This window comes from Enhydra lutris, unplaced genomic scaffold (assembly GCF_002288905.1).
Source record: "Enhydra lutris kenyoni isolate GAN:26980312 unplaced genomic scaffold, ASM228890v2 scaffoldscaffold12, whole genome shotgun sequence".
NCBI classification, from domain to species: Eukaryota; Metazoa; Chordata; class Mammalia; order Carnivora; family Mustelidae; genus Enhydra; species Enhydra lutris.
In genome coordinates, this window is record NW_019154096.1 from 54661736 (window position 1) to 54685094 (window position 23359).

Here is a 23359-nt window from a genome sequence, read left to right on the forward strand (position 1 = left end):
GCCTGCTTTGCGTTCATTAGGCCCAACTGTTCCAGGAGTGGTGGCAGGCGGGCAGGAGGGGGTGATGTGCCCATTCACACACGGGGGGTAGGGGGGCTCCCTGCAGCTGGGCAGAAGCCTCCCCCTGCCTGGAGCAGCGTCCCAGCCCCTGAATTCCCCTTCCTCCCTCTCTCTTCCTTCCAACTCACTGCTCTGGTAGATCTGGAGGTCTCAGGGAGGGAAAGGGGTCTGGGCAGTCAAGGTGAAGCCCCAGGAGCTGGGCGAATTGAAGGGAGAGTTAGGCTGGCTTGTGCCCTGCCCGCCCCCCACCACCACACCACAGGATGGGCTGTTGCTTACAAACCAAATCTCCTTATTGCTTTCTCTCCCCAAGCCATGTGTGGCATCCAGGCAGGAAAAGTGCTTTGACCCTGCCATCTGGACCCCCCAGAGGAGCCCCAGTCATACCGAAAGCCCCAGATCAGGCGCACTGGGTGCCCCCAGACAGAATCCAAGGGGGGCATGGGTTTGGGGGGGGGGTGTGCCACCAGAATTTTGAACAATTTCTCCTCTTGGAAGTGAGGAGGGCTAAGGAACAGAGGCTGCTGGGCTGCAGGTTGGGACGGGGACTGGATTAGGAGGCCAGTGTTGAAAGCCAGGCCCAGGGAGGTGTCTGGCTGGTGCGAGAGACCCCGCCACCAAGCTTAGCTGAGCCTCCTCTGCCCTACACAAGGGCACTCAGCCAAGGGACTCGCAGCTAGTGCCAAGCCTTGCACCCTGATGTGGGCCATCCTTTCCCATATGAGTCAGCAGGGGCCCAGTGACAGGCCTGTCTAGTCTCAGGAACATGCATTCTGCTAAGAAGGCAAAGAGAAACCATGGGAAGGCAGGGTCCCAGTGCTTCTGTTGGCAGCCTGCCCTTCCTTCTTCCCGCTGGTGGTCTGAGGAATCACTCCCTCTCTTCCATTTCGGGCCAGGGCACTGGCTGAGGCCTGCTGAGCCTGGGTGAGAATGGAGCCTGCTGATCCCAGGCCAGGGCCCAAGGAGCAACAGCCTCCCCAGCCTCTTCCTTTGTTGTCAGGGTGGGGCCGGGCCCCCCTGCCCCCTCTGCCGGCCGCCTCCAGAGCAGCAGCCACCTCTGGGACTCCAAGGGGGAAGAGGGGGGTGACAAAGAGGAAGGTAGTCATCTCGCCCACCTCCCTGTTTCCTGGGAGGTGGGTGAGCAAGGGCCTCACCCTTTGCTGCTCCCAGCAGCTCAGAGCCCTGCGTCTAGTCGAGAGGGCATCCGGAAGAAAAACGGGCTTTCCAGTCTGACGGAATCCCAGACAAGCCCCTGCTCACTGTGTGATCCTGGGCAAGTGACTCACCATTGAGAGCCTTGGTTTCCCCAACTAGGAAACAGGGATGGGAGTACTTATCTGGTAGGGCTGCTGGAAGGATCTAGTTAGCGGCTGACTAACCCGGCTGGGAGTTTGCATAGCAAAGCTGCTTCCCAGCCCTTGTCGTTTTCAGCTTTAGGTATTCGAGCGGGTTCTCCCATAAACTCTGCCTGTCCTTGACTTAGCTTGATCTCTGCAATTCTGTCATTAATATTTTATTTCTTTAGCAAAGGCTTTTTGTCCCTGGGACACTGCTGTTCACTCTGGGGAAAGAAACCTCCCCATGTTCCTTTGTGCAGGAGGCTACCTCAGCTCCTTTTCTGAGCTTGGAAGCCAAAAGGTGAAAAGGTACAGGTCCCTCTTCCCCCGCTCTCTGAAAGTAGAGCTTTCCTATGAAATCTTTCACAAGCCGAACCCGGGTAAAGCGGTGTAGACCCTACTTTCCAACGTTCGCATTACGTCACTTCGCTTTTATGCAAGACCTACATTCGTATGGTAAGGTCTTTCTTTCTTTCTTTCTTTCTTTTTTTTTTTTTTGCAAAAGTGAAAATCCTCTTCAGATTTCTTTCGGTTAGTGAAAACAGGTACTGATGTAGGTCTTTGGCAACAGGAAAGTGGCGAAACCAGAACTTTCGGAAAGTGAGGAATACCTGTGTCATGGTACCCGTTCAGGGCCGGCAGAACCACAGGCCTGGGTGCAAATCTGCTTCTGTCCTGCTCTTCTGGCGTGATCTTGAGCAAGTGACTCCAATTCTGTGAGCCCTGTCCCCAAATTGTGGTCATACCTGCAGTTAATAATGTTGTTATGAGGATTAAATAGGACGGTAACTGTGAAGTACTCAGTGCCAGTGGGAGGCCCCTAGCCACTTGCCCTGGTCTGATGGTAGGGGCCTCGTGGTTGGCCCTATCTCCACGTGCGCGTGTGTGTGCCTGGTTCTGGTTCTGGGTGTGCGCGCACGCACACGCGCGCGCGCGCACACACACACACACACACACACACACAGAGTCACAGCGCTGGACCAGCAGATTCACTACAGGGATCAGGAGCCCCCCCCCCACGCCTCCCTGCCCAACTCCTGGTGCTGCAGCTTCCCTGTGTTCTGCAGTGTTGGAAAAGGAAATTACTGAACAGATTGCAATTAAGAGGGGAGAGGGGGGAGAGAGACAGAGGCCCTAAAATGCAGCTTGACTGAGTGCTAAACTGTGTTTTTGCCTGGAGCCCATCAGGAGCCTCCAACAAGAGCCTGTTCCCACTCACAAATCTAATTGCAAGAGGTGTGGCCGGGGTGGCCCTGGGAGTCCCAAGAGCGGAGGGCGCTGGCAGCATCTTCGGGAGACTGTTGGCCTCTTGCTTGTTGCCTTGAAAGTTCCAGAGCTACACGGGAGGGGAGGAAGGAAGGCAAAGGTCTAAGGGGCCTGGGAAGGTCTGGACTCCAGAATTTCTGCCAGTTGTTCTAATAGCTGTCAATGATTTAGCGCCTCCTGTACACGGGACACGCACAGCTTCCTCCAGCCCTCTGGAGAACTGGATGATATTACCTCATTTTACAGATAAGAAACTGTGGCACAGAGTGCCCCTAATTTTTTTTTTTTAAGATTTTTATTTATTTATTTGACAGAGAAAGCACAAGCAGGGGGAGTGGCAGGCAGAGGGAGAGGGACAGGGAGAGGGAGAAGCATACTTTTCTCTGAGCAGGGAGCCCACTGGGGGCTCGACACCAGGACTCTGGGACCATGACCTGAGCCGAAGGCAGACGCTTAGCTGACTGAGTCACCCAGGCACTCTGAGTGTCCCTCCTTTGTGCTAGCTGTTGCCCTAGGTCTAAGTACTTTATTTACATTATATCTCTTTTAAATCTCCCTACCATTTTAGTCCCATTTCATAGATGATGAAGCAGGACTCCAAGAGAGTAACTTGCCCAAGATCACAGAGCTGATTTATGATGGGCAAGGATTGAACCTTGGGCCTCTCTGACTCCAAAGAACAGACTTTTTTTAATAGTACCTCACTGTCCCTTTCTTGAGCAGGGTGTTCCAGATGGAGGTGTGAGATTTAGCAAAACAACACAAGTAAAAAACTGAGGAGGTGAGTTTTTGAATTTGAATTTCAGTTAAAAAAATTTTTTTTTGAGTGTTAGAAGCCAGCCTGTCCCCAATATTGCATGGGATATACTTGTGTTAAAAAAACAGTTCTCTGTTTATCTGAAATTCAAGTTTAAGTGAATGTCCTGTCATTTATCTGGCAGCCCTAGCTCTCTCTCCTCCTGCCCTGCGCCCCTCTTTTCTGCCAACAGCTTGCCTTTAAAGGTGGGTCCTTGGGACCAGCCATTCTGGCGTGTAGCTAGGCTGCTGGAATTAGGCTGCCCAAGGAGAATATGTGCTTTTCTCCTCCAGAGGCAGAACCCTGAACTTAAAGCCTGCTCTGTCACCTACTGTATGACTTTGGGCAACTCTGTTTCCCTCTCTGAGCCCTCCCTAAAAAGAAGATGCAGTATTAGGCTGTAGGTAATTGCAAGTATCCTCGCCAGGCCCTTCCTGATGTCTTGTCCCTTTTTCCAGTCTGTGCAAAAGATGGTACAAAATCTGTGGTTGCAGTGCTGTGAGGACAGGGAACACCCAACACCTGGCACAAGGAACCCCCAGGGAGCACTGCTGGTGTGGACTAAGAAGGCGAGGGAGGCCATGTAGGCGAAGATTGCTGGGAAATGGGCTGTGACTGTCTTTGTCCTGCAGAGGTAACACAGCTTGCTGCAGCGTTCAGACCCAAGGCTCCAGCTCCCTCCCACACTGAAGGTTCTGTGAGGCTGGGCAAACTCCTTAAACCAGGCCTCAGTCTTCTCGACTGCAAAGTGGGCCTCATGCTGCCCAGTACCAAGCAGACTGGACGTAAACCACCTGCCGCGTAGGAGGGGCTTCCTAAAGCCTTGTCCTTATCCTTCTTGGCCGTGTTTGCATCCTGTCCTCTTGAAAGAAGCACCTTGGGGAATGCTAACCTCTGAAAGGACAAACAGTTGAGGCCCTTTCCGAGCTCTGGCAAAGAACACAGCACATTCCAGGCTGCCTTTGCCTCAGCTACATTTTATTTGTCAGATTTTTGACAGACGTCTAAATTATACATTGAATTTTCCACATGACCAAATACCACGTCCCTTCCTTTGATTATCGTTTTCAAAAGGGACTATAAGAAAAGAACCTTTCGATGGATCAGACTGAACCCTGAAACCACATGGAGCGCCGAGCTAAAAATAAAAGGAAGTAAGAACTGGCCCCTGAGAAGGAAAGAGAAATCAAAGCAAACTCTGACGGGAATCAAGGGACGCGTCCTGGCGAGGGTGACATGGTGTCACCCTCCAGGCCAGGCCGGATCAGGAGCGGCCGACAGGGAGGGTGGGGCCCGGAGCGGCACAAAAATAGCCGCCGCTTTCGCCCAGAGGGGAATGAAGACATTTGTCAGAAGCCCGGAGAGAGAGAAGTGGAGTTGGAGGGAGGGAGGGGGCAGGACCGCGTCTTCCCGCAGTTTCGGGAGCCGCGCACTCCTTCCACCCCGGCACATTTCTACCCGCCGGCACAATCGCTGACTTTCAGCTGTGCGCCGACATGTTCCCGGGCTCAGCCCACATCAATGACACCCTTGTTTCCATAGTAACCAAGGGAGAGTGAAGGGGAAAGGGTGTGCGGCGCTGGGCGCGGGGAGCCGCAAGGGGGGCCTGTCCCGCCGTCGCGGGGCCCCGGCGACGCTCGCGGAGCCCCCGCTGGGGGTGGAAGGACGCCAGACCGGGGGTGCGGGTCTCTGGCTTCCAATTCCATCCGCTGGTCCGGGCCGCAGCGGTGGGGCGGGGCTGGGAGGGCCGAGAGGACTTCAGAAGCGTTTTGTTTTCCACAAACGGGAGCTTTCAAACTCTGCATTTTTCGGGCTTCGCTCATCTACCCCGACGAGCCCCTGGAGGGTTCAGTGGGGCTCGGAGGGAAGATGAAAGCCTGTGACATCCGCAATGGCTCTGTCTTTAGCTGCAAAGCCAATCTGAGCCTTCACAGAGGCTGTTATCAGAGGAGGGCAAGTGGCTTCTGCGGGTTGGCGGGGCCGGGGTCGGCTCTTTCAAACAGTTCCCCGAGCCGGTGGTGGAAGAACAAGCATGTTTCACGGACTGTCCACTGCCAGAGTCAAAGTTCCCTGTCACAGTGTTCCCAGTTGCCGAGCTCAAAGCAAGCACTTTGCCCCTCAGGTAACAACCCCGGTGCGCTGTTCGGAGGGAAAAACCATCTTCAAGCGCTGGAGCGGCGTTGCCAGCCCGACAGAAGAGGGATTTCGGGCTCCTTGTGGTTCTGTTTGCCTCTGTTCAAAGCCTGAGAGGCAACTGGGTGAGCCGGGGAGGCCAGAGGAGGAGACGGCAGGGAGCAACTAGCTCAGTGGTTTAAAAAAAAAAACACCTCACCCTCTTTTGTTTTGCAAGTCCTTACTGGTCTGTCCATGGCAACCCCAGGGAACCTTTCGAGTCTGGTGTTGGGAATGGCTTCCACCCTAGACCGTCTTTGAAGCTGGCCGTGCTGCAGCCTCCCCTGCACGACTTCTCCGCAACCCCCCACCCCGCCTCCAAAAACAAGCTGGGGACACAGGGCCAGGGGCTGGAGTGGCCCCTTGGGTCTGCTCCAATGCCTTGGTGGGTTGGGGAAGAGCCACCTCCCAGGATGAGAAGGCAGCTGGCCTCCTGAGACCCACTAGCCCTGAACAGTCTCTTATTCACACTCGGAAAACCCCTGAGCTCAGGCACCAGAACAGAGTTCAATTCAGGAGCCCAGCGCAGCTCTGGCCTGCTTTCCTGCGCCTAAAGCTGAAGCCGGGGAGTCCTTCCGGCTCGGGGAGACGAGCTCTTTTTGCCCTTCTGCTCCACTCCGCCCTCAGAGGCAGAGGACACCAGCGGCCGGGGAGACGCTCCCTTGGGCTTGGCCCCAGCGATCACACACAGTTCAGCTGTGTTCTTCCCAGCAGCGAGCCCTCTCCACCCACGAGCATCCCACACCACCAAGTTGCCAGCACTGTAAAAATTGATCTCTTCTAAAAATCGATCTGCCAGCCTTTTCTCGGTGGAGCAGGTTCATGGTAAAGCCGCATTTATTTTTAAAATCTGATAGCAGCGGCCTATTGTGATCATTTAAACAGAATTCTTTGAGCTTTAGAAATCCCTTCTATAGGACGGCCACGGAGAAGCCGGCTAATCTGAGTCGGAGGCTCACCGCTTCACTGAACTGGAGAAAGCCTGTTTATGCTAGCCTGAGCCCTCGATGTGAGGGCTTTTTAAGGACCTTGTAATTTTTCTGGAATTAAACCTCCCACCTCTCCCTACATTCCAGATGTCATTACTGTCAAAAGTCCTAAGAATTCGCTTCCCTGTGTGGCTGGCCGGGGGGGAAGGGGGTGGGGACGAGGTATGTTTCTGTGGTGACTTGTTTATAAGAAAGGTTCCCCCCCACCTAGGGTGAGGATTCCGTATACAGTCTCCTACCTGAATGACAAGATGGTTTAATCATCTGCTATCCCTCCCCTCCCCCCACCAGCCGCTTCCCAGCCTAGCTTGGTTGGTGACGGTAAAATTCACTGCCCAGCACCAGTAAAAACACCCAACAAACGCGGTCTGTGGTTTCAGAACCATGGCGGCGGGGGAAGGGGGTGTGCGTAGGAAGGGATGTTAGGGACAGGTCAGGAAATAAATGAATGCACCATAAGCTGCTTCTTCCTCTTTTCCTTTCTTTTCTTTCTTTTTTTTTTCCGAAAGAAAAAAGCCCACTGGAATTGTCTAAACTGCAATGTAATCTCTTGCTCATTTAAAAGATCTCATTTTCTAATCATGTGCTTTGAGACATTTAATACGATTTCAATTATGCAGAGGAAATAATATAATTCCTTTATTTGAAAAATGATACTGAACCTCAGAGATCAGTTAAATCTACTGCTGGAATGGGGATTCTTTTTAAACTGTGTTCTTCCCTCTCTTCAAACAACTGTAGCTGTACACAGATGGAAAAACATTTGGTCAGAAAGCAGCAAATTAGTGTTTTTCAGGACAGAATTCAGCTCCCGCAGCTCCTGCGTCTCTCCGTTCAGCTAGATTTTATTTCTTCTTTGCGTTGACATTTTTGCAGACCCAGTTCATGCCGTCCTTAGAGGGAAATGAGCAGAGAAAGGCAGTGTTAGTTGTAAGAAAGGCACCACACACTCAAGCTGGGGTGGGGAGTGGGGGGCCCCTGGGTCCTCTCACCCCAACCCCGAGCTCCAGGGAGTTTGCTTGGCCCAGGGGCCCACCTGGGTGACCAGGGACAGTGGCCTCCTGGGGAGGAGAAGGGGGGCCTCTGAGAGCACAGGAAGAAGATGGGAGGGGGAGTGCCCAGTGTGTGAACTTGAGATGGGTCCTCAGGAACTCCCTCTGAAAAAATAAACACATCTGCCTCGATCCAAGGCCTGACTGAAGAGCTATCAGAGATTCCAGCCATTTTTGGCTTTTTCTAAAAGCTGACCTTTGCCAGGGCATTAAATTCAATAAGCCACCCTTCTGGTGCCCCAGTGTGTTTACAGTGTGACAGTGTACACTTGGGTTAAATTAAATTTTTTCGGAAAAACAAACCAACTGCAGTGTGTGTTACTAGACACACACTGGGGCAATGTGCCTTATTTCTCTTCGTGCAGCACTACACACAGGTTTCACAGGGCCGGCCTGATTCTTGCAGCTTTAAGCACTACCAAGCTGAGGGACTGGGGAGAAGGTTCCCTTAAAGGCACAGTGACCTTGAAAGTGTCCTCTCTTAGAAGGCTGCAGAGGGACGGGGGTAAAAAATCACACAATGCCTACAGCCACCTGGCAGGCAGCGTGCTTTCTCGTGGATGCCAGGCCTGGCAGCGGTGACCTCCTTTTCAACCCCCTCTGGAGCCATCCCTGAATGCTCTCCCTTTCCCCAGAGCCTCTCCAACCTTCAGGGGTGTGCGGACTTCCCTTGGAAGCCCGGAACAAAACCAAAGGAGGCTCCTGCGGCCAATCCCTTTCCTCTGCATCTGTGACACCTACTCGCTGAGGTTCCGGCTGCATTTGCCCATCTCGGGGCATACACGACATGCAGAGCCCTCATTTCCTGTGACCATGGAGCTAGGAGTTGAACCTGAACAGCTGAGACAGCTTAAAGTAATAAATATCAGCTGACACCCTTGGCCATTCGGAGCATTAATCCCGTAAACAATACATCACTGCAAAACAACCAGCAGGCATCCTATCTCCTGGCTAATCTGACCATAACCTGAATTTACAGTGATTAAAACTCTGCCAGTTGCCATCAGAGCACTTGGGCAGGAGAACCAGATAATCCATTGGCTGTCCCAGGGCAGACCTTAGGGCGTTTGCCAAGATGTGGCTGGCCACCGCCCAAAGCCCAAAGGTGGACAGCATCTGGCAACAGTGGGGGCAAGGGTAGGAGGATGCCGAGGTGGGAGAAAGGTGGACTCCCAATGCGTCTCCAGTTACAACTGGGTCAGCTACTTACTGTGAAAAGCGGAGGCCAATTTGAAGACCATTTTATGAAAAGGATTAATTTAAAGAGAAGCATGTTTAATTTTAGTAGCTAATTGGTTTCCAGGAAAAAAAAAATGATCACCTGCCAGGAGACAAAAAAGATTTTACAAATAAAAGAGGGATGAAGGAGATAACCATCTTCCCTTTGCCTTCGAAGCTGAACAGCTCAGCACTTGTGCAGCCCTTTCCACCTTCAGGAACCCGGACAAACACTATCCAAGGTGTACACCTCGGTATTTTCTCCTCCAAAGAGACTTGCAGATTTTATCAAATCGTCCACTCAGAGAAATCGAGAACTGTGTTCCCACACTACACGAATGGCAATTTTTCCTCTCGGTTTGTGGCTGATTATTGGGGGGGGTTCTTTTATTATATGTTACTGAACATGAATGCAGTCAGAGATAGGAAAAATATTTACTCAGCTGCAGGAACCCAAAGCAGCATGTGGAGGGTGAGGGGCAGCTTCTTCCTGGGTATCTGTGATGGGGGTGGAGGGGATTTAAACCACCGAGCCCTGCTGCGAGGCAGTGTCTTCCAGATGTGAGCAAGGGCCTGGGGTGGCAAAGCCCTTCCCGCCACAGTCTGGCCAACAGAGGGCGCTCAGAGGTCAGTCCCCACCAGCTGACCTGCCGGGCCCTGGGTCTCCGCAGCTGTCAACTGTAACCTGAAGGAGTGTGGGAGGCCCGGGGAGATTAACAGGGCCCGAGGCCTGTGGCTGCGCTGGCTCTCGGAGGCTGCCCTGGTCCGAAGTGTCTGGAGGTTGGGGAGTGGTCCCTTTCCTGTCATTACCCCGAGAACCCGAGCTGGAGGTAAGAGGTGTCGGGGAGGCCGTAGTTACCAGGGATGAGGCCTCGAGTCAAAGCAGGGACAAGCTGGGCCATGTTGCCCCCTGGGAAGGAAGGACAGTGGTGGTGTCTGGGAGCCCTGCGACGGGGGCCGGGTCGGACTGGCCCGACTGGTCATAGTCGGACTGGCCCTGACTGGTCGGACTGAGGTTGTGTTTACAGAACCTAGTGTGGTATCCGGGTGCCAGGCCTAGGGCAGACACTGAACTTGTATCTTTGAAATGAATCCTCGTAACAGCGCTGTGGAGTAGGTACTGTTATAACATCCACAGTCCGGAGGAGGAAGTGGGGACACAGAATCATGGGAGGCAGAGGCAGGCCATGAACGTGGCCACAGCTCCCGCACCTGTGCTCTTCAGGCAGCGCCCCAGCTCGGTGAACGCACGGCCCGAGACAAGGCGGGCATTGCCCTGCGGCTGGGAAAGGGAGCAATCCTGCTCTGTCCTCACCAGCTTCTTGCTGATACAGGGCCGGAACCCCCAGCCAGGCACCCTGCACAGCTGTGCGGCCGCTTGGAAGGTCTCAGAGGCTGTTTTGGTTACTTAGCTCTCAAGATTCCCGGGTTGCAGATGGAAGCCTGCACACGTCCCTTGCTGCGAGATCCCCGCAGATGACTGTCTGCCAGATCACCGCCTGCAGGGGCCGCGCCCCTTGGAGAAACGGATGAGGGATCCTCCACTCCGCAAGTTCACCAGTGCACCCCATGGCCCTTGCCTGAATTTGGCAAGGCCTTGTTTTTTTGAAAAAGGATGACTGAGGAAAGGTGACTGTCTACCTGAAGTAGGTTACTGCTGTCTCTGCCTCCAGAGAAGGAAATGAACTCATAGGTTTGTTTAGTGGTTGAACCTTTATTGTTAAAAACTCGTTTGACCAAATTTCTGCACATTTGATCTTTGTCCTGGGATGACCATCTTAGGGCAGGTGCAGTCCTCCCCCGCACCCACTCCTGATCAACCTTGCTGAAACCCAATTTGAATTGATTAGCTTCAATTCAATAATAGAGACTAAAGAGAGTCCTTGAACCTCAAATACTGAGCTTTGTTTAGCATCATGGCAAAAGGAAAAAAATCTTACATTTTACTATGTCCTGATATTATTCCCTAAGATAAACCCTGGGAAAAATACAAGGCTGCCCCTAACCATATGGCTGGAAATGTAGGAGTCCCGTCCAAGACTGAAGGTGCGATGCCCCTTTCTTTTTTTAACTGTATTTGTAAGAAAGAGAGCATGCGCGCACACAAGCGGGGGCGGGTGGTGGTGGTTTCGGGGCAGCAAAGGGAAAGGGAGAAGCAGGCTCCCCACTGAGCAAGGAGCCCAATGCAAGGCTCCATCCCGGGATCCTGACCTGAGCTGAAGGCAGACACTTAACCGTCTGAGCCACCCAGGTGCCCCACAATGCCCCTTTCTATGGGAAGAGCGGCTTCTGACTGCATTGCTCCTTTGAACTTGGTCTTTCTACCATGCATCCATCACTGTGGATGGTTGGAAGGAAGAAGCAGTAGCCATGGTTGGGTAGGCCTGGTTTTAAATGCCACGAGGACCACATGGTCACATGAATAATTGCTTTAAGATGACAAGGTGCTCAGACCCCTGCTGAGCATCACAGCCTATCCCATCATGTCACGGGGCTTCCAGGGTCAAGGAGCAGCTGGAGGCAGTGGACGTAAAATATTGCTCACTATTAATACTTTTTTTCTGGTGACAAAGGTACTGCACCAGAGAGGTAACAAAATCACATGTTCTGAGTTTGCTTTCTTAGTCTACAGAGAGGTTTGAAAATTTAAAAATAACCCTGAGGTCTGACTTGTAGATAAGCAGTTCCATGTACACTGGAGTCAAAAATAACTGATGTCAGGCTTTAGAAAGAAGTGGTGAATGTCGTTTTTTAAAATATTGAAATCCTGTTGGCTTATTAAGGGCAAAGTCCCCTAGATCAAGGTTAAAAGAAACAAAACCCAAAAACTTGGCTAGTGACTGTTTAGTGGCCATGTGCAAAGCGCTCGTGGGGCTCAGGTTACTGGGGGTCCTTTCTGCGTCCGTGAGATGACTGAGTCGGCTTACTCCTGTTTGGAGCAGGAAGATGGGGAATGTGGGAGAGATGTGGGAGAGAAGGTGAGCATCAGGTGGAGGGTACAGAGAGCAATCCGTAGGGAAACCTGCGCTCAGAGCTACTGGTGTGGGCTTGTGATGACTGAGGCTAGAGGCCAGGCCGAAACTGCCGATCTCTGCTTTGAAGGGAAATTCTAATCCAGTATAATTTTAATTAAACACATGGGTATTGTAGAGAGGGAATATCTTCAGCCACCTGAAACTGCGAGAGCAGAGGAGAGCCGTGCTAAGGGGTTCCAGTTCGGGTTTGTAAGTGGAAGAGGGATCAATTCCTCTATCTTTCTCTGGCTCTGAGCCAGATGCTTTGTTCATCATTTTCTGTACACGAAGGGGAAAGAAGAGCGTTCTGGAGTTACATGCTATGCACTGGGGCAGGGCCGAGCCCCAAGGGGCCGGAGGGCGGCTGCCCCTATGTCTGGAAGGCAGTCTAGCCGAGGGGGCTGCAGATTTCCCCAGATGTATTTCAGTTTCTCCTCTCTGCATTCAGCTACTTGACGTAACTGGGTCTTTTCTGATCACTCCTCTGGACTATGGGCCTCTCAGCAGGACAGAGTTTCCAAGACTAGTGTCTCCTCCAGTTTTTAGTGCCATTTACCTGAGCTCCGCTCTTGACAGTTTCCTATGAAAACCTGCTTCAATCACATATGGCTGGCCTCCTCCTCGCCATTAATCAGCCAAACAAAGACCTGTTCTGAACTCTCACGAAGCCCTCAGAAGCCCTTTTCCACACCCAGAGCAGGGGCTGTCGAACCACATGGACCGCACATACTTATTTGCCTTCAGAAGAGCCGGGAGAACAAGAACCTCAGATCATTGCCCAGAATCACAAACTTCCATAATCTGAAATCCTGTGTTGCAGCTACTTCGCTAAGGAGAAGCGACGCATGTGCCCTCTCAGTCCAGAGGGTTTGGCGCACCATCGCGCAGACCCGTGGCCGCTGCTCCGCTCACCCACCCGATGGTGCCACTTATCGGTCTGAGACACGTCTCACAGATGCATTTAGATGGAACACATACACCCAAACACAATGCAAATAGGGACACTGTCTCTGAACACCTGACACTGTAACAGAAATCCCAGGTCTTTTTAAAAAACCTTGGTACATTTTCTTTCAGGCTCATTAGAGCTGTGGGGCCAGATGTTACTTGACCCATTTAATGTCTATCATCTTGGGAGGGTCCCCCATTACTGACCAGCATTCAGGGGGCGGTGGGTCGAAGAGTGGAGGGTAGAATGGGAGGATGAAATAGGGATAAGGGAATTCTAGTAATTATTACAGAGTATCCATGCCTGAAAGTAATCTTATGGACATTTTTCGAGTGACGTCTTTCATTCCGAGGAATAGTTAAAGCCTTAATTAATCTGAGTCATTAAAGGCCTACACTTGAACTAAGCAATGCAGGAAAAGAATTCCAAGTAAGTTACTCTTTTTAAAGTGAAAAGTAAGAAACTGGCTGAGTGGGCAGGACCTCAGGTCAGAGGCATTACCTGAGGGATGGACATGGTCAATCAGTGCCTCACAGTGAAAAAAGCATTTCCACAGAAAACTCTCCGACCTTTCTCCAGTCCCCAAAGGTTACCATTAAAGGACAATAGACGGCAGATTCCCTTCTTAATTAACATTTTTATTAAATAACCCATTTCAAATAATGGTTAAATTCTCTAAATTTATATCATTCTATTAACCATAATCTAATCTCATTAACCTTGAAATCCCAGTCTTAACTACCCAATTCTATACACCATGGTACTATCTACTAAACTAATTAAGTGACCTTCAAACTATTTCTCCTCCATATAAAATCGTTATTTTTCTTGTTCACAGTTCTTTGTTGTATCTCTCTTGATATCACTTCCTGTGAACCTGGTTGCTGAAGGCCCCTGATCTGAGAAGAACTTTCTGCACAAAATCAAACCACACATGACATCTCACTTGATTCAAACTGGTTGATTTTAAAGCCCTCCCTTGCCAACCCCCACCCTCAGTCTGAGAGCTCACTGCCTCTTTTTTGGCATAAAGGGAACTCCACTTCCATGGTGGGTGACACAGCCAAGAACACAGATCTCTCCACCCTCCTACTCTCTGCTAGACTGGAGTGGGGCAGTGGGGCCTGCACTCGGGGCACACAATGAGCAATGCTCCCTCCCAATCTCCAGGCTCCTCTGAAGAAGCACCCTTGACTTGAATGCCAACACTGTAAATGCTGATTCTAGATAACTCTAGCCCTCCTTTTGACATCACTAAGGCTGGCTGAAGAAAACAAGAGCCTCACTGTTAATTTCAGCTTTGCTTTTTCTTCCTTTCAACACTCTGGCCCAGTGAAGAAGATTACAGAGCTGTCAAGTCCCTTTTTCTCAGGATTATGCACAAAACACGTATTTTCTCTAGTACTACCTTTGGAGTCTGCAACTCAAGACATTTTCTACTTTGCTTTTTAAAAAAATTTTTGTTATCTACACCCAACATGGGGCTCAAACTCACAACCCCAAGATCAAGAGTCCCACACGCTACCAACTGAGCCACCCAGGCACCCCTGGTCTCTACTTTCTGTGTTTGTGTTCTAAACCATTCAGAGAGGCAGAATCCTCTTCCTGAGGTAGTTTGTATGAACACAAGAAAGCTATTATCCTTTCCTGGGCCGCCTCCTCACCAAAATAACCTCAGGCCTCATGAATACCATTTTATGCACAATCCAGGGAGCTGCCTTAGGCAAAACTTGGGTTTCTTTTTTTAAGTGAGAAGCTAAATAAAAAGATGAGAGTTTACCTATCAAAAACATGCTGGGCTGTAGTATACTCGTTGGACTAGCTTGTAAAGTAAGCTGAAAAATGCAGTTAATTTGAAACCTGGTAGAAATATAATCACATATGTGACTGCAATTTTGGAGAGGAGGCTTGAGAAGAAAAAAACTACTCGTGTGATCAGTTCCTTTGTCGAGTGGGATTAGGGGAGAGAGGAAAGAACTTTTCAGTTTTTAGTTTTATATACTTGTACATGATTCACAATGAGAGTACATTACTTTTATAGCCAGAGTCTAGGACGGAAGGAAATACGAAGGCTGAACAGCTGACCCTTCCCGAACCTAAACCTCACAGAGACCCACAAAGCTCTGGCATCTGAGGATTCTGGGGACGCAGCAGAGCACCTCTCTAGCTACCTGACAGCCCCCACAACGCACACACGTGCACAGAGAGCTTCTGAGGGTGCAGGTACTGAGGAGCCTGGAGGAGGAGGCGCGGCCAGTGCGGACTGCTGGGCCCTCGGATCTAGAGGCCAAGCACAGAAGCAGGCTCCAGCTGTTTGTGTAACAAAAAGAAAAAAGCCAAAGCAGCAAACAGATGGAACAACTGAGATAATTCTTGGAAGTGATTATTTGATTGAGATAAAAGCAGTCAGGCAGTTTAAAGACCAATCAATGTCAAATGTCTTAGGAGAGAGGGACGAAGAGCATTAGAAGGGAAATGGAAAGAGGCTGCAGGACAAAAACGGAGAAGCAAATTGCCTGAACCAAGTTGAGAGACAAGCAAACTGGCCATGTGGTTCTGACACCCGCCATATGGCAGTGGGGGGAAGACTCCGTTCCTTCAGATGTTGCTAATCCCCCCCCCCAGCACCCTGGAGCAGGACTGTCTGCTTCTCGAAGCACCGGGCCACTTCCCTGGCAGGTACACCAGATGTTTAAATTGAGGCATGTCGGCATGCTGGGGCTCCAGAATAAAGAAGTAGCCCTACGTCTCAGCTGGTTCGAGGCTGCTTGGTGGGAAGCATCAGAGCTGAAATGGTTTCTCATTCTTTGAGGATGCAGGCTCTCAGGTAGCTGGGATACAACCATTTTCTGCCCTAAATTAATATCAAATGAGGGGGGAGACTGTTCCTCTGGTTTATAGTTCCTTGGTATAAAGCATGGGGCTTTCTGTCAGCAGAAGCCTCCCGGTGGGAAACCAACATGAAGTAGCAGGAAAGAGACACCAGCCCTGAGGGCAGGGGAGTTAGCCAAGAGAAAAATCAAAACACTTCTAGGATAACTGGTGTGCACGACTGTTGACGGCCGTTACCTTGGGAGCACAAGCACTTAGCATCCATAATATTAGATACAACACAAAACCCCCAACCAGTCATCAAAGAATCCTAGTTAGAAAGCATCTTCGAAGGTCTTCTGTTCTGACCTCCTACCCAGTGGGGTAGTTTGTCCCTCGTGTGGGGTGGTTCATCAGCGGCTTTCCTGGAATAGTTGATGATTATCAGTTTGGTTGCTAAGTAAAAAAGAACCAAACTCCTCCATGCCTTTCACATCCTGGAGCGGTTCGTCTGCCAATCAAAGGCTATTGGTTTCATATCTTTTTCTATCTAGCTCAGCTCAACCAAGGAGACAGACTACGTTGGTTGGGTGCCATATTGCCAGGTAACCAAGCCTTCTGGTAATCTCACCTGAACGCCCTCTCCCGTGAGAGCTGAGCAGGACTGGATCTGCCAGACGCGGTCTCGGATGGTGTGCAGGTTTAGTCCTTCTGCAATTTCAGAGGCAGGGGCTGCCGTGAGCAAATCCTGCTTGTTAGCAAAGATGAGCACTGGCACACAACTTAGCTTTTCTTCCTCCAGTAATTCAGCTAGTTCCTGGATCATTTCGGGAATGGATGGGAAGGGAAGGATGAAATCTATGATATTTAACCATGTACTTCCAACTAGAAAAACACAGAAGTGTTAAGCTGATCAACTAGCAACTTCTAAGGGCAATGGTTCTCAAACTTGAGCCTGGGGAAGAATTCCCTGGCAGATTCCTGGGCCTACCCCAGAGATGCTGAATTTGGAAAGGCTGAGGTAGGGCCAAGGAATCTGCATTTCAACACACTCCGCAAATGGCTCTGCCATGGATGCAGAGATCATACCCTCAGAAACACTGTTCAAAGGAGAACATATGTTGTGGATAGAGATTTAAAACTTACTGAAGGTTGTGATCTGCAAATGACTTTCAACGCATGCGCGCACACGCAAATAGGACACACACATTTTACACTGAAAATAACAATGACTCTGGAGATTATAATGCTGCTTCATCAATCTGTACCTTCAAAGCATGCATGCATGTGCACCGCATGTCATCAAACTCACATCCTAAAATAACTATCTTTAGTCCGTCTGGCCAAGCGTCTGATGTTTGGTTATTGCTTGGGGTCCTAGCTGTATGTTAATTCCGTCTGCAATCAGCATAGGAAATGGTGTGTATTTACTTATGGGGACCCACCTCTTCCCTACTCAACTCACATTTCTGCTGCTTGGGACACTTGAGCTGTCCAAGAGAACTGGGGGTTCAAGAGGCATATCATCCTATTAACAACTCTTACCTCTAAGCTCGTGTTTGGCATTGCTTCACCCAAGTGATGATAAAGAAGTCATCAAGGTATGGAAAGGAGTTCTCAAACTAATTTTCAGGGAAAGGGGACATAAACATGGGGAATGCTACCTTTGGAAGGCCACCTGTGGCAGTTGAGGATACAGGCCAAGCCCCTGCACACCTCTCTAAAAAGGTCATTCTACTCCTTGCTTCTTATCAGTATACTCTGTCTGGGTAAAATGGTGATGTCCACTGCTTCTCTCTTTAAAACTGTGTACACAAATCTCACCGTGTAATCATGTTGACATGTACTGTGCATGTGAAGCCATATTTGGGTTCAAAGTCTATCTCTTGGCTTGTGAACAAGGGCGGCTTAGTCTTGGCTTGCATGTTTCCTCCCATCCCTTCAAATTTGTCAGAGGTACCCTCGGATCAATTAAGCTGCTGTTGAAAATGTACATAGAAATGACAAGTGAATTGTTCCTCTGGGTTCATGTCTAAGTGGCCTGGGAAGAAACCTGAACTTTTGAGCATGGTGGTAAGTTCCATTTGCTTATATCTTGTTTATCTGACTAAAACTAAAAGGCTGTAATCAAAAAAATAGTTTAAAGGATTCTCAACTGATTTCCTTGAAGGCAACCTCTTTTTCTTTAAATTTTTTGCAATTTTTTTTTTTTTTTTTTTTTTTTTGGGCAACTGGTATTTTTGCTTGCTTGCCAGAATGACTTTTTTGTTTAAACTGCAAAGGTTAAACAAAAAAATGCCTCCCTTGCTCTCATACATTTACAGGGTAGATTAATGAATACCTAGTTATTTGGAAAACATCTCAACAGAAGAATTATTTACCTGACCCGTCTCTTCAAATCTTTTTCTGTCTGCACTGTCAATTACATAGATCTGTAAAGTAAAAGGAGAAGGTTACTTTAATAAACAGAGAAGACAGGGCAGCTTCTGCAGAAGGAGCAGAGGATCCCCAAGCAGATTTCTCATTAGCACAACAAACGGAAACTGAGCTGAAAACTCTTACCTCATCTATGGATGCAAAATACACTAATTGATTGATTGATGGATTGATTAAAGGGGGCTACCCAGAAAATATTTCCAGCAAAGCTCCAAAGTAGATGTCAGGAGAGCCAAGAAGCATAAAAATAGGAACATTTATTGTGTATTCACTGAACATTCTTGCTCAGATTTACTCTATTAATTCTCGTTATGACTTTATGAGAGATTTCATTATTTTCCCATTTTATACATAGATAAACATAAGCCAAAGAAATTAAGTATTATGCCCAAGTTCTTTTTAAAAAAAATTATTTATTTTTTATTTGATAGAGACAGTGAGAGAGGGAACACAAGCAGGGGGAGTGCGAAAGGGAGAAGCAGGCTTCCCGCTGAGCAGGGAGCCCAATCCCAGGGATCCTGGGATCATGACCTGAGCTTAAGGCAGAGGCTTAACCCACTGAGCCACCCAGTTGCCCCTCTGCCCAAGTTCTAACAAGACTGGGATTCACCCAGGCATCTGCGTGGGATTCAAACTCAGGCCTACCTGGGAGTAAAGTCCACAGGTGCTCTTGAGCACTCTGCTGTTCTGCTTCCCAAATTGTCGGGAAGGAATGGTGTCTCGAGGCACTTACAAATACCGTAGTCCTGGAGCATCATGGCTCTGAAAGTACATTCTGCAGTATTAACTGTATGCTGACTTCAGGGGCCAAGGTAGGAGACTCCCTGATCTCCATTCCATTCCCACCTTCTCAGGCTTCCTGGGAGGTTAAGATCAAGTACTGGAAATAGCAAGGGCATAGGCTTTGCCAGAAGTAAGAGAAGTCTCAAGAGTCACTGTAAATTATAAATCCCAAGCTTTCTTTCCCATTCCTGAATTTTATTAATTGCATAAATAACATCCTATAATAACAATAAGGGAAATGAAGTAAGACCAAAGGAGAAAAATCATCTATAGTTATAGAACTCAAACACATTAATTATTTTAATTTCTTGTGAAAGTTCCCTTCGAATTCTTCTTCATAATTAAAAAAGAAAATTATAGATATAATTTTGTCAGCCTTTTAAAAAAATATTATTTATTTAAGTAATCTGTACCCCCATGTGGGACTCAAACTCATGACCCTGAGCCAGCCAGGTGCCCCTTGTAGGCCCCCCCTTTTTTTTTTCCATTAAACAGCATATTAAATGCTTTCCCAGTTGCTACTCTTAAAAATTATCAAATTTGTAAACTTTCTTTAAAGAATTTAAAATTGCTATTAAACTAATGGTATTATGAAAATACTCCTTTAAAAGAGCATATTCACCTAAAACAACACAAAACAGGATGCCTGGGAGGCTCAGTGGTTAAGCATCTGCCTTTGGCTCAGGTCGTGATCCCAGGGTCCTGGGATTGAGTTCTGTATCAGGCTCCTTGCTCAGTGGGGAGTCTGCTTCTCCCTCTGCCTACCTCTCCCTCTCTCTCTGACAAATAAAAATAAAGATCTTAAAAAAGAAAAAAAAAAGAAATTGATGTTTGATATGACAAAACATAATTCGAGAGAAAGGAGGAATGGAAAGGTGGTTTAATCACAGACAAGAAAGATCACCAAATACGAGAGTCCAAAGGTGAATGAGAAGACATTTTTAACTTAAAATTGCTAAATTACTTGCTACTTATTGCTTTGACAAGAAATTTCATGGAAACATTTTCATTAAAAGTTTCAGACGGAGGAGGCACCTAGCTGGCTCTGTTGGGAGGGCATGTGACTCTTGATCTCAGGGTCATGATTCTGAGCCCCAGGTTGGGGGTAGAATTTACTTAAAAAAAAAAAGATTAAAAAAGAGGATCTTCCTAAACTGCAAATAAATTCTATCATTTAGTATGTTTCTCACATAACTTGTATAAAATTTGAAAATTACTACACAATAATTCTAGGAGAGAGTCTGTAAAACAACAACCCCATTTATTATAAGGGCCAAGTGAAAAAGTCAAGACAGAGACAAGCCAATCTCTGGTGATCCCACAAGTTTGTTTTTCTGCAGTGGCATTCTCTACTTCCTGTCACCTGCCAACCCAGTGCTGTCTAGTGTCTTCACGTTTTCACCCAAGGATCTGTTCTGGTCAATAGCTGAGAATAAGGTTAACCTATCTTTTTTTTTTTTTTTTTTTAAATAGCTATTAATCTAGTGAAGTAAAAAATTTTTAAAGAAACTTTATCTAAAAACAAAGTATTAATGAAAACAAACAAACAAACAAGCAAACTCTGGGGCACCTGGTGTCTCAGTCGGTTAAGCATCTGCCTTCAGCTCAGGTCAGGATCCCAGGTCCAGGGATTGAGCCCCACATTTGGCTCCCTGCTCAGCAGGGAGTCTGCTTCTCCCTCCCCCTGCTCTTGTGCTCTTGCTCGATCATTCTCTCTCTCTTTCCCTCCCTCTCAAATAAATAAATAAATAAAATCTTAAAAAAAAAAAAAAAGCCACTCTGAAACTATCAGGGAAAGTTAAACATTTCTAGTGTTTCTGACTGATCCTAAAACATGGACTGGGCACCTGGCTGGCTCAGTCGGTGGAGCCTGTGACTCTTGATCTCGGGGTTGTGAGTTCAAGTCCCAAGATGGAGTGGAGATTACTTAAATCATAAAATACTTTTTAAAAATTATGGACTTTTGGGACATCTGGGTGGCTCAGAGGGTTAAGCCTCTGCCTTCGGCTCAGGTCATGATCTCAGGGTCCTGGCATGGAGCGCCACACTGGGCTCTCTGCTCAGCAGGGAGCCTGCTTCCCCCCCCCCACCACCACCTGCCTCTCTACCTACTTGTGATCTCTCTCTCTCTCTCTCTGTCAAATAAATAAATAAAATCTTTAAAAAAAAATTTGGACTTTCAAAAATCAAGTTTCATAAAGCTATTCTAAAATGAAGTTACAATCCATGGCACTCAGAATGATGCTTTACCTAAGCAAAGCCAATTCATATCTTTCGTGGCAGTTGCTTTGAAATTTTTATTTGGTTGGGGGAGGAAGAGCTAGACAAGAGTATTTTTTCTTGATGAAAGTTCAATCAACTGTAGATTATCCAGAGACTAGTTAGTTATCCAACCATGTGAGTGGAGGGCTCTTTGTTTCTCCTCTTGATTCTGGTCCTCTTCCCTCCTGCTGCCACCTTTTGGCCATTTTACTGCTCCTAAGTATTTCTCCCCAGGAGGGGTAGGCAGAGATAAAGAAGGATGACACTTACAAGTGGGCTTGATATGGCAGCTCCAGCAAAAGTCTAAGGGGAAGCTGAAACTGACAAATGAGGTTTCTGGGTAATGTGGTTTTCAATTATTTGCGCTCTAGAAGTACTGAGGCTCAAGTGTGAGTGACATCATGGAAATAATACAAGAGATGACTGTTTGAGATTCATCTCACTTGGTGTTCTATACTTTGGATATGGAAACGATTACATAGTTAATTTGTTTATATTATGTTGCATCTGAACACAAAACTGATAATAAAGTAAACAGAGTTTAGAAGTAATATGGCCATATCTTGAAACACTTTGTATTTTTAATCTATCAAAAAGCTGTTATCTTCTGGTCTAAGAGAAATGGAAGACATTCCATCCCCTCCCTTCTATGACCCCTCAAGTTTTATTTCTTAGTCATTTCCCCCAAATTATTAAAGCTGAAGTCGGCTGTCCTCAATATCGTCGTCCCCGAGAATGACTGGCACTTTTAGGAGTTGCCTTGACTCTTTCAAACCGCTAGAGAACCATTTAATGCTCAAAAGTGGGGTTTGTCAATCTTTTTCTATAAGGGGTCAGGTAATTTTTTAAGTAATTATTTTAAGCTCTGTGGCCTATACCATCTCTTTCCTAACTATTGAACTTTGCTGTTGCAGTCCAAAAGCAACCATAGAAAATCCATAAACAAGTGGACGTGGCTGTGTTCCATCCTTCTTTATTTATGGACTCCGAACTGTAAATTTCATATTATTTTCATGTGTCATGAAATCTTATTCTTTTGACCCCCCCCCCCCCCCACCCAGCCACTTAAAACTGTGAAAGCCATTCTTAGCTCACAGGCTACATGATAATAGGAGGCAGGCTGGATCGGTTTGTCAACACCTGTTCTAAAGTGAGAATTTCTTGGGATTATTTTTTTCTGCCCGTGGGCGCCGCCAAGTAAGCATCTTTAAAGTCTCCCCTCCCACTGCCGTCATGTCTAAGTCAGAGTCTCCCAAAGAGCCTGGAGCGCTATGGAGGCTCTTTATCGGACAGCTGAGCTTTGAAACAACCGATGGGAGTCTGAGGAGCCATCCTGAGCCATGGGGAATGCTTACAGACTGTGTGGTAATGAGAGAGCCAAACACCAAGGGCTCCAGAGGCTTTGGGTTTGTCATGGAAGCCAACGTGGAGGAAATGGATGCAGCCATGAAGGTGGGGCCACATAAGGTGGATGGAAGAGTTGTGGAACCAAACAGGGCTGTCTCAAGAGAAGATTCTCAAAGGCCTGGTGCCCACTTAAGTGTGAAAAAGATTTTTGTTGGTGGCGTGAAATAAGACCCTGGAGAACATCACCTAAGAGATTATTTTGAACAGTATGGGAAAGTAGAAGTGACCGAAATCATGATTGACTGAGGCAATGGCAAGAGGAGAGGCGTTGCTTTTGTAGTATCTGATGACCATGACTCTGTAGACAAGACTGTCATTCAAAAACATCATAATGTGAATGGCCATGACTGTGAAGTAAGGAAAGCCCTGTCTAAGCAAGAGATGGTTAGTGCTTCATCCAGCCGAAGAGGCTAAAATGGTTCTGGAAACTTCGGTGATGGTGATGGAGGTAGTTTTGGCGCAAATGACAACTTTGGTCGTGGAGGGAACTTCTGCGGGTGAGGCGGCATTGGTAGCAGCCGAGGCGGTGGTGGCTACGGCGGCAGCGGGGACGGCTCTAACAGATGTGGTAATAATTCACTGACAGTTACAACAATCAGTCCTCACATTTTAGACTCATGAAAGGAGGAAATTTTGGAGGCAGAAGCTCTGGCCCCTACAGTGGTGGAGGCCAATACTTTGCCAAACCAGGAAATCAAGGTGGTGGTTCCAGTAGCAGCAGTGGCTACAGCAGTGGCAGTGGGTTTTCACGAATGCCAGGAAACAAAGCTGAGCAGGAGAGGAGAGCCAGAGAAGTGACAGGGAAGC

The 23359-nt window shown here is 48.2% G+C and overlaps 1 protein-coding gene across 1 annotated transcript in view; it reads right to left on the reverse strand.

Moving 5' to 3' along the window:
• Positions 1-7241: 7241 nt before the first annotated feature.
• The window catches only part of LOC111145282 (ADP ribosylation factor like GTPase 3), a 33875-nt gene continuing 17757 nt past the window's right edge, over positions 7242-23359 (reverse strand). Inside the window, exons 4-6 of the mRNA XM_022500114.1 lie at positions 18046-18096; positions 16296-16481; positions 7242-7513 (exon numbers count right to left, since the gene is read on the reverse strand). Of these exons, the coding sequence (XP_022355822.1) occupies positions 7466-7513; positions 16296-16481; positions 18046-18096 (285 nt within the window). The 3' untranslated portion in view covers positions 7242-7465. The remainder of the gene's footprint in view (positions 7514-16295; positions 16482-18045; positions 18097-23359) is intronic.